The sequence below is a fragment of the Xyrauchen texanus genome, chromosome 19, assembly GCF_025860055.1.
Source record: "Xyrauchen texanus isolate HMW12.3.18 chromosome 19, RBS_HiC_50CHRs, whole genome shotgun sequence".
NCBI classification, from domain to species: Eukaryota; Metazoa; Chordata; class Actinopteri; order Cypriniformes; family Catostomidae; genus Xyrauchen; species Xyrauchen texanus.
In genome coordinates, this window is record NC_068294.1 from 27,946,108 (window position 1) to 27,956,388 (window position 10,281).

At 36.4% G+C, this 10,281-nt stretch overlaps 1 protein-coding gene across 1 annotated transcript; it reads right to left on the bottom strand.

Moving 5' to 3' along the window:
* Positions 1–764: 764 nt before the first annotated feature.
* Positions 765–4,935, bottom strand: LOC127660191 (zinc finger protein ZIC 1-like). The gene is made up of 2 exons (XM_052150306.1): positions 3,830–4,935; positions 765–2,447 (listed from the first exon to the last, which is right to left on the bottom strand). The coding sequence occupies exons 1-2, from the start codon at positions 4,791–4,793 to the stop codon at positions 1,831–1,833; spliced, it is 1,581 nt and encodes a 526-aa protein (XP_052006266.1). The 5' UTR covers positions 4,794–4,935; the 3' UTR covers positions 765–1,830.
* Positions 4,936–10,281: the final 5,346 nt, after the last annotated feature.

A 10,281-nucleotide genomic window follows, 5' to 3' on the forward strand; every position in this document is an offset into this window, starting at 1 on the left:
TAATTTGTCTTGTATATACTTTTACAGTTGAAGTAGCCTATCATTTGATTCTTGACAACAGAAGCGATTACTGCCGACATTACATGAAGGAACAGGATTTACGTCCATTGTCAGCTCTTGAGCGATAAGTAAACCATCTAGCTCACAGAAAATGAGTAAGAAACTTGGCAAATGGAAATAAAAGCCTAGGAATATGTTTATTAAGCAACTTTACATTTATTGTGGAAAGTCGGGGCACAGAGGCCATTCAGTGCAGAGTGCCTTCATAAATATCGCTTTACCATTTGTTCTTGACCAGTCATATTGCCAGTTAGCATCTAAATTAATAATGAACAACCACGACGAGACTTGCACAAAAGGATGGGCCAAGATAGCTAGCAATTAAATAAACCCGGACACGACTGGTTAAACTGACGAGAAAATGACAATACGTTTGGAACCTGTTGGAGTTAGTTTGAGGTGACCTAACATTGGCTGTAATGCTACATAGACTATTTCTTTCAAATGTATAGTTTAAGCTTATTTATTTATTTACAATGCACACTGATCAGAAAGTGTCTATAAAACAGCCTAGTAGTTTTTTGTTGAGTTGCGTGAAATTCATTCCAAGAAACCTGTGCACGACGTCGTCTTATATCCATAAAATAAATGTATGGAGATAAATTCTGAAAGCTTTGCATTATACTCCATTTCTCTGACAATATGTAGAGTTTAATCACACATGCTTGATCAAAGAGAATAAAGACACTTTAATGAAACTTTGAATGCATAATTAACTGTACAGTATATTCAGTAGAATTATAATTAAACTATTTAATTCTAATGACCGGGACTGTAGTCTGGAATAATCGCCACATAAGTCTCATAAGTTATAAAATACACTCAAAAACGAGGAGCAATTGTGATGTGAAAATCTATAACTGTTAAAGGCCTCGTCGATTGTTACACCACTTTCACATACATCAAGGCAAAACATTTCTTAACTCTGAAAATCCACAAACTTTGGATATATATATATGACGTGACCGGGAAAAACACATTTACAAGTCAAACACTTTAAGAGAAAAAAACTCTTCTTTTATACGTCACAGAAATCTTACGGAGGCCCTGCCTCTATTACTACATACGTACACCTCAAAATAATTCGCAATTGTATTTCTCATGAATAACTTACTTTATTATTTTTACCTATTTATTCTGTCTGTTTCTTTAGTAGATGTTTTATATTTGATGTAAGAAGAATATTTAGAGAGCTTATCTATATTTTTTATCAATATTTTGTCTCATTGCAGGGCATGGTAAATCAAACTATTTACAGTTTAGACATATTGCTAAATCCATCTTACAAGACCTAAATGTATTAAACAGATAAAGCTGCACACTTTCACAGCGAAATCCAAGGGTTCATACAAATTTGGCTAATTTGTATGATATCGTATGACTGCACTTCGTCCGACTTTCACTACAGTCAATGACGTCGCTGGACATCATTTCCATCTAATACGGGACAGTTACTTGCTTCTGTCACACACACATGCTTCCTACCATGTTTACAACCTCTACTAATCATTAAGGTTTATATAAGGGGTTTGGGTAAGGGCATAAAATTACTAAGTATGTCCTTAGCCACCTGCACGAAACTCATGCTTACTTCCGCATTAGACAGCCGGGCATTTGCATGTGATGAAATCGTTAGATAAAGCTCACATTATCTAATTTAGTCAGCCTGTAGAACAATTTTACACGAGGAGAAACTCCTTAGCACTGCAATTGCAAAGCTTTAACACACTGAGTAGCTATAAGCCTGATTTCATAATTGAATTACAGACATTATAAATCACTGTTACAGTATTTGGGTGAAAAAGTGTCCACGGCACTGTGACATGTGTACCAGCCATTTACAAGACTTTTTTGGAAAGGAGAATTTGACGTAAATGTTCTGTGGCTGGGTGTGAATGTGTGGCTTTGTTGGTTACAAGGGTATTGCATAGATTCATGTCTATAACTGCCCCGTTGTAGCAACAGAGGGTCTAAAAGTGACTGTGGCCTATGCGCTGTATAGTCCAAACTGTTGTCAAATGTGTGATGGAAACGTGACCTCAAAGTTGATTCATTTCTTGTCTCAGGGGACAGAGTCTCTTGAGAGGAGGCAGTCATTGTTCTTGTCATTGCGGTAGAGGCAGAAGTGTCTTGCTGTTCTGCCACCTCAGGAGACCTGGCCTCCACAAGGTGCTCGTCGTCTTCCTCGATTTTGGCAATGTAGGCCTTGCAGTGGAGTTTCATATGTTTGCGCAGGGAGCTGGGATGTGTGTAACATTTTTCACAGCCTCTAACCTTGCACATGTAGGGTTTATCGCTGGAGTGAACATGAGAATGCTTCTTCCGGTCACTGCTGTTTGCAAATCTCCGATTGCAGCCCTCAAATTCGCATTTAAATGGTTTCTCACCTAAACGGGCAGAGGAGGGGGGAAAGGCCAGTTACAAGTGGGATGTACAGTCAACCAAGGCTCATCAGTTGTGAGTGCCTGGTGTCATTAAATGGGTTATACAGGATGTTGTACCACAAATTGTGCTCTTCCTCACATTAGAATAGATGCTTAGTTTAGATAACACTAGCAAACCAATGGTGCAGGCAAAATATATATATATAAAAAAATTACATTTTTTCTTTCCTTAAAAAATAGTGTGGATATTGTTTCCATATTTTTGTGCAATGGCTCCAACTTTCAATATCTTGATTCACATGGTATAAAACAGACTTAACTTCAACTTACTCATCAAACACAAATCATTTAGTCTAACAATGAGTTATAAATAAAAAGAACACTAAATAGCTTTTCCAAACAATTAGTTAAAATGTCATTGTCAATATTTGATGGAGTAAATTAATGGAATTGTATCAGTGGTTAAATTTTAATTTCTGCTTTAGACTGCCTTCAATGAGCAATAATTCTTAATATGTAAGATATTCTGCTAGTCAACCTGGTCCTTTATGCGTGCTGAGCCTAAGGTTATTTAACAGTTTAAATTGAATAATTAAAATAAAAATTCGGATTTCATTTTTCCTCTAATTGTTCGATCATACGTTGAAGCCACATGCTGTATAAAATATGCATATTTAACATTAATCAGACTATTTTAAGGATTAACGTGACGTCAGTCTCATGTTAGTTGATTCGAAGCTCGCACTGCGTCGCTCACGCGGGGGCACACTGCCATCGCAGAGAATTCAGCAGCGCCTTACGTAAACGCTACGTCACAGCTCTCCGGTGCCCCAGAATTTATTTATTTATTTTCACTGCATGAATGAGAAGCACCCAGCTACAAATGGCCTGTGTACTTATTTTAACAAGCACAAACGTTTCTTTGAAACAACGCTTTAATCTAAATCAATCGTCCCAAAAGCTGGATAACATTATAATTAGTAGCCTATAATTAAATGTTTTAATCTCCTCCCAAATTAAAACTTCATATAGGCCTAGACTTAAGGAAATTGATTAAAGTTTAAAAATTATTTACAGGTGCATATGTCGAACATTTTTGGAAGTGGTTTAAACACGGCCCTCGTGTGTATAAATCGGAGTTTGTAAAGCAAATAATAATAATAATAATAATAATAATTTAAAAAAGAAAGAAATGAAAAAAGGATCCTTATCGTTGCAGTGGGAACAGAAAATCCAACAGTTCGATTTACCGAATTCTGTATCTTCTTCACTAAACAAATTATTGATGGGAAAATGCTAAGCAAAGCATCCCGAAAATGGTTTGGAAACAATAATATTATATACTTAATAATTATTCTTTATTATTATTATGATTATCAACTAACCTGTATGCGTTCTCTTGTGTATCTTGAGGTTTTCGGATCTGGCAAAAACTTTTTCACATCCATGGAAAGGACAGGGAAAGGGCTTTTCTCCAGTGTGGACTCTGACGTGGTTGACGAGCTTGTATTTGGCTTTGAAAGGCTTTCTGTCTCTTGGGCAATTCTCCCAGTGACAAGCGTAGTCGGAGTGCTCCGGTCCTCCGACATGCTTAACCGTCATATGGGTGACAAGTTCATACATGGTCCCAAAACTCCTGGCGCAGGGCGGTTTGCCAGTGCCTTCTTGGCCGTCACTCCACTTGCAGACAAGCTCGTGCTTTGGGTTCTGCCTGGTGCACCTGAAAAAGGCATCACCCCCTCCTCGCTGCGTGGCCACATTCAGAGGCTTATAGAACTCCAAAAACTGGCTGACCAGCTGCTGGCTGTTGGCCCTGCATGGGCCATTGAGCGATTGGCCGTATGGGTGCGTTCGTGAGAGAATTTCTCCTGGAAGACCCAGCATCATTTGGCTGCTGAGATCTCGGTTTGCGTCTGTAGAGCCATGGGCCTGCTCTTGATACGTGGTGAAGAATGCGTGGCTCCTGCCATCCCTATAGCCGTTGAGGTCACGGTACCTCCCAAAAGTGCCATGTTGGTTAGGTCTCGGAGCCAGCTGATCAGTTACTGGTGGCATACCTGCTCCTGACAGGTTGGTTCCAATTAGAATGCCCCTAGGACTGGGTTCTAAGCAGTGACTGGTGTATCCAGTGTCTGGAAAATGGGTAACCGAGTGGTCAACATATGCACTGGCCCTCGTCTCGTGGTAGTCTCGCAAATTTTGCGAGGGGCAGAGTTTTAAGGGACTGCCAGTGGGGTGCCCCATGTGCTCCTCTGCAAAAGGTGGCAGCATCACGCTGGGTTCGGTATTGCTCTCCCCAGGGTTGACGCAAGAAAGAGGACAGCCACTAAACCGCGAGAGGCTTGTCATGTTTTGCTGCAAGTTTGGCTGAAGGTTTGGCAAATCAACCAACCTTTAACGTTTAAGATTCACGTACAAACCTCTTCCCCATTTGCCCTGCTGTATCATCTGCATGCGCAGATATTGCCTGTAAAGTTCCCAGACGCAGAACCGGACCCAAGTTCGTTACAATTGGTGTGAGTCCCATGCCGATCACTTTGCCCTCTTGATTTATGGCAATAACCGTGGTAGTAAAGTGCTCCGAACCAGGCCATACTGCAATATAAAAGCACAGCAGGCAAACTTGCTTTTAAAAAACGGTGCTTTGGGATTGGTTGGAATGCGCGATGATTGACAGTTACTGGATTCGTTTTAAAAGGGACACGCAGGCGTTCACCACACGACCCCGTTTTCAAATATCTCAGTGAAAATGCTTTGATATTTGCCGATCGCGCACTGCCAGATATTGTTTGTTCTGTGACTTAAAGGCACCAGAATCCAAAATGCAGTATCATTTCCCTAGAATATCGAAATGTTTAAGCTCCATTTACATCGAATATGTATGCATTATTAGAATCACTGTGGTATAAATGGAAAGCATCAGTGTGATTTCAACATCGAATAGAAAATGTAAATATCATTGAGGTGCAAATAGAAATAACAGTAACTAAATAAATATCGACATCAACATTTTCTTTCAAGCCACTAACTTTTCACATTCAGGCAGCTCAAAATGTCTGTGACTTAATATTTACCCATTTCATTCATCACTCGGACCAACAGGCATATATGATTTTATTCATGTATTTTAACCAAAAAAATATACTCAATAACAAGCCAATGGGCCGACAAAAATTGTACTTACAAGCCACGTCAATGTGTTATGTGTTTGACATGTTCTGTACAAGATATTTAGGAAAAATTGTATTTACAATTAGTTCAGTTAATTACATTAAATTTTATTTTCGACAGTTAAGTACATGCTATATACATGTGTGATGCCAGCTAACTCACTCAGTGATTAATACACCTATCAAAAAAAAATTTCCAACCTTTTCTAATTGTTGTGTGTAGCTATCTTTTCTCTGTTGATCGCTGTATTATTATTATTTATAAAATTAAAAAGTAAAGGTATACATTATTGTAGTGAACGTATTGGCGTGAATTGTTTTTGAATATTTTTTTCAAATTGCAAATCTGTAAGTGAAGAAATATATGAATGCAATTCAAATAATAAACAAAGCTTTTGGACACAATAAATAAAACTTCTGGATGGAACAAATATCTGAGTACAGCAGGACTTAGTCCACAAAACATGAACCGTTAATTGGACATTTAAAATGCAGGGGTTATAAATGGACTTTATGGCAAATAGTGTGATTGCAAAAATTTCACAAATGCATGCTTTACCACCCCCAGATGATTTGGTGCAGTTGAGGAGAAAAGGTATTCCCCTGAATTATTATGAATCCGTCAATATAATGCTGATAAAAACGTAAACAGGTTTGTGCTGTAATCTCATCACAAATAATTAACTAAACTCATTTTGTAAAAAGCTTTATTATTTTTGCATAATAATGTGGATCCTAGAATTGAATGCGATAGGTCAGGCCACTTGAATGGTGTTTAAATAACCACACATAATGTTATTCATGTTTAAAGATAAATAACAGAATTCCAGGGCAAATCATAAAACTAATAAGAACTTTGAATACTTTACAGGCTATACCAGGAATCTGATGGCTCGCTTCACAATAGTTTGAATTTAAGAATTATTATGCATCTTTTGAAGGCTCCCTACAATTGAACAGGCACAAGCCTGTGATATTTACAAACGTATTCCTACAGAGAGGCTACAGTAACAACCTATTCACAGCAACAATAATTCAAATAAAAAATCTTACATTATTAGAATTATAAAAAGGACTAGCATTGCATGTCCATGTAATAGATCTACAATGCAGTTTTCATAGAGAGAGAGAGAGAGAGAGAGAGAGAGAGAGAGAGAGAGAATATAATTAGTTAATGAATGAGTAATAAACAAATGAATGAATACAGGAAATAAGTGAAGTTCAGAAGGACACTGAATATTTCGTTTTTGTGCTCTTTTGATTTATATACCTATAAATATATATATATATATATATATATATATATATATATATATATATATATATATATATATATATATATATATAAATCAAAAGAGCACAAATATATATATATATATATATATATGTGGGTAAAGGTGACTAAATGTGTTTTATTCTCGTTCACATTGGTCACGCCTTTACACTGGCAACAAACTATAGTCATCAAGGACTCATAATCGAATGACAGGTAAGAACGGTGGTTTTAAAGGATATCACCAATGAGAGGTGAGCATGTATATGAGTGGGACTTCACGTGCCAAGCGCCTGTCCTCAATTGTAATTATTCACAAATTATACATGTACAATTATGTATGATTATTTTGATGATATACCTTACCAAAGTTCAGTAAAATATAGCTGGTAAGTCTGTTAAAAAAATGTCAGCTTTCTCTCACTCTCTCTCTCCTCGCATACCCTAAAATACAGCCAATCTTAATTTCAATCAAACATATCGATATCTATATAGTAATAAAGTAATATATTGGACATCAGATGTAATAAAAAAAATGTTAAACATTTTGGTACCTATTGGGTTAACAGATAAAGGCTAAAGATTGGCTAAATTTGCTATACAAGTTCAGGGCTAAATGTCGTTAAAATCAGATAAGCAAACAAAAAGGAAAATATAGGGACAAACCAACCAACCCAGTGAAAGATAAGAAAAACTTGAAAATGGAAACTGCTCTGTCCAAAAAATAAAAAAGAATAATAATTATATATATATATATATATATATATATATATATATATATATATATATATATATATATATATATATATTGTTTTTTTTGGACAGCAGTTTCCATTTTCTAATAAGCTGCAGATGCGTAACGCCAAGGCAAATTAAATTTTCATTACTCATTTATATATAAAGTTGATTGTAAATGTCACTGTTATCTCATTACTCGATACTGATTAAGTGTTTGAGATAGACAGACCCACTTGTCAATAGAGCTGCTGATAAAAACAAAACAAAACAAAAAACAGGCTGAAGACTATTTCGGAGGTAGGGTTTATTAGGCCACAAATATTTAATAATAATAATAATAATAATAATACACAGAAAGACAGAATAAGTTGAGAACGCTAATGCCACAAAAGTATGGCCAAGGCCTATAAAATAAATCATTTTATTTTATAAATGACATAAAAATAGTTACAAATAATAATCAGAGTAATTTACATTTGTTACTGTTAAGTAGCAAATGAGATGTTTAAACCATTTGCAGGATTATATGAACTATATGTAGGCTAAAATTGACAACTGCAAACTGAAGGAATAGGAAGAACAGCGATAGTCAGCAACGATGATGATGACGACGACTATGGACGACGCCACAGCTTAATAAATGTCTATTAGCCTAAGAATCTTTAAAGAGTTCAATGGCACCAGTTTCCAGGTAATTCTACATATTAAGTAAAAATGTAATAATATAGGCATGCCTATCACAGTCTAGTCAAAGTGGCCAGGAGATGCCCGTGGCATTATTCTGACGAAACATTGCTATTTGATTACCCCAAATAATCGGTCGGTAAAGCTTGAAATTAATAAGCTACATGCAATCATATGTGCCCTGTCAGCAATAATGTATGAGCCAATACGCCATGGTCCAAAGTAAAAAAGCATACATCTTAGCCTCCTTGAGTTAAGGTCCCTTGCCCTCATTTGCCCTTTAGTCTGTACCATCAGTGTTCTGCTGTGACGAAGTTAAGAGAACTAATTGAACAATTATTTGCATAAAGCATGGTACGTCCTTAAGAACATCTCGCTTTAAGCCACGCCTTGACCGTGAATAGCCAACAGTATATGCTGCATAATATATATTAAGCAAGTTACAAACTATACATATTATATACAGGGTAATGTATAAAACGTAAGTCGACTGTGAAACCTAAAAAAAATCGCCGTAAAAGCCGGTACAACATACTCGTGTGCTGGTATAAGAGAGAGGGAGTAAGAGAGAGAGGGAATAAAGAAAAAGGGAGCAGAAAGGAAGGGGAGACAGAACAGAGAGAGATGATGAGAATAAATGGATATCTCGGCTATTTTGCTAGCAGTCAACTTTAAAAGTTGTGTGAATTTTAAAAACGCATTATGATTCTTTTTTTTTTTCTTTGGTAAAATGATGTGAAGAGACAAAAGCGAATCTGTGCATGCGCTATTCAAATAAACAAGTAAATTAACCATTAAAAATGTACTACTAGTTATTAGCTTTTTTTTTTATTAATTAACTGTGGTAAATGAGAAAATACTCAAACAAATTCAAATGCCTTTAGGTTTAAGTTATTTTACGTCTTTACTGCCTAGACTACATTATTTCAATGTTTACCTAAATCAACATACAATCAACATACAATAGGCCTACACTTATATAATGTAGGGTATGAACTAAAAACATATCATGAAACACTCACCTTAAAACAATTAAACTATGCTTTTCTCGTAGAATACATGTGCTGAAATGGAAAGCGTGATAGCTGGGAGTAGCGCAGACTGAGAGACTGGTTTAAAGATTTTTGTTTTTTAATCTCTATAATATAAAAGGGATCTCCTTTCGTGGGAAGACTGAGGGGGAGAGGGAACGTAAAATGGCTTTATATAAAAAGCGCTGCTTGAAGCACTCATCGCGTCTCTGAACTTGATTAGATTTTATGTGTCCTGCAGCGAGTCCCCGCAACCCCGTGAAAGTTCCTCAATAGGGAAAACTTTTGGCGACCTGAAAACAATAATCCTCTGGATAGTATAATTACTACCATCTTGCTTTCTCTCTTTTTCTTGCGTTCTTCAGCCTAGTGTGTTCAAAATATAACATTCTTTCCAGTGGCTGAAAAACACAAATACAAAAAAATTCAAATGGATGCATAGTTTTATCATATATAATGGATGGATGGATGGATGGATAGATCCAAAGATTATTAGACAATTTAATTAAAATATATTATTATTAGTTATGGTACTTTTCTTAATTTGTATTATTATTATTATTATTTTATGCTTTAATAAGGCTCGGCAAACGTGTATTTCGTGAGACTAATTGTCGAGAAACTCCTGAAAGTTTATGTAACAGCTTGACGTGCTAAGCACGGAAAATAAACAAGCATTTCTTACTGAACCGAAATAAAGTCCCGTTGCTTTACCTGCAAATAATGCCAGCACCAACCAATCAGATCTACTCACTGAAACGCACTGCCATTTTCAATACTAAACCTTGCCAATCAACGAACATGTAGCCAATTAACTCCCTTCGTTGTGGTCACGTGACCATGAAGGAGCTGCGCAGTCATTGGACAGCGTAGAGCTGCCTCCCGAGCTCATTTATGTGCAAGGAGTGAGTGATTGACTTTATCAGTCCAAGGACATCATT

Bases quoted from the DNA above. Each gene is read 5' to 3' on its own strand.
- LOC127660191 (XM_052150306.1), bottom strand. From the start codon at position 4,793: ATGACAAGCCTCTCGCGGTTTAGTGGCTGTCCTCTTTCTTGCGTCAAC. The intron at 2,448-3,829 runs GTTAGTTGATAA...CTGCCCGTTTAG, and splicing joins ACACAAGAGAACGCATACAG to GTGAGAAACCATTTAAATGC.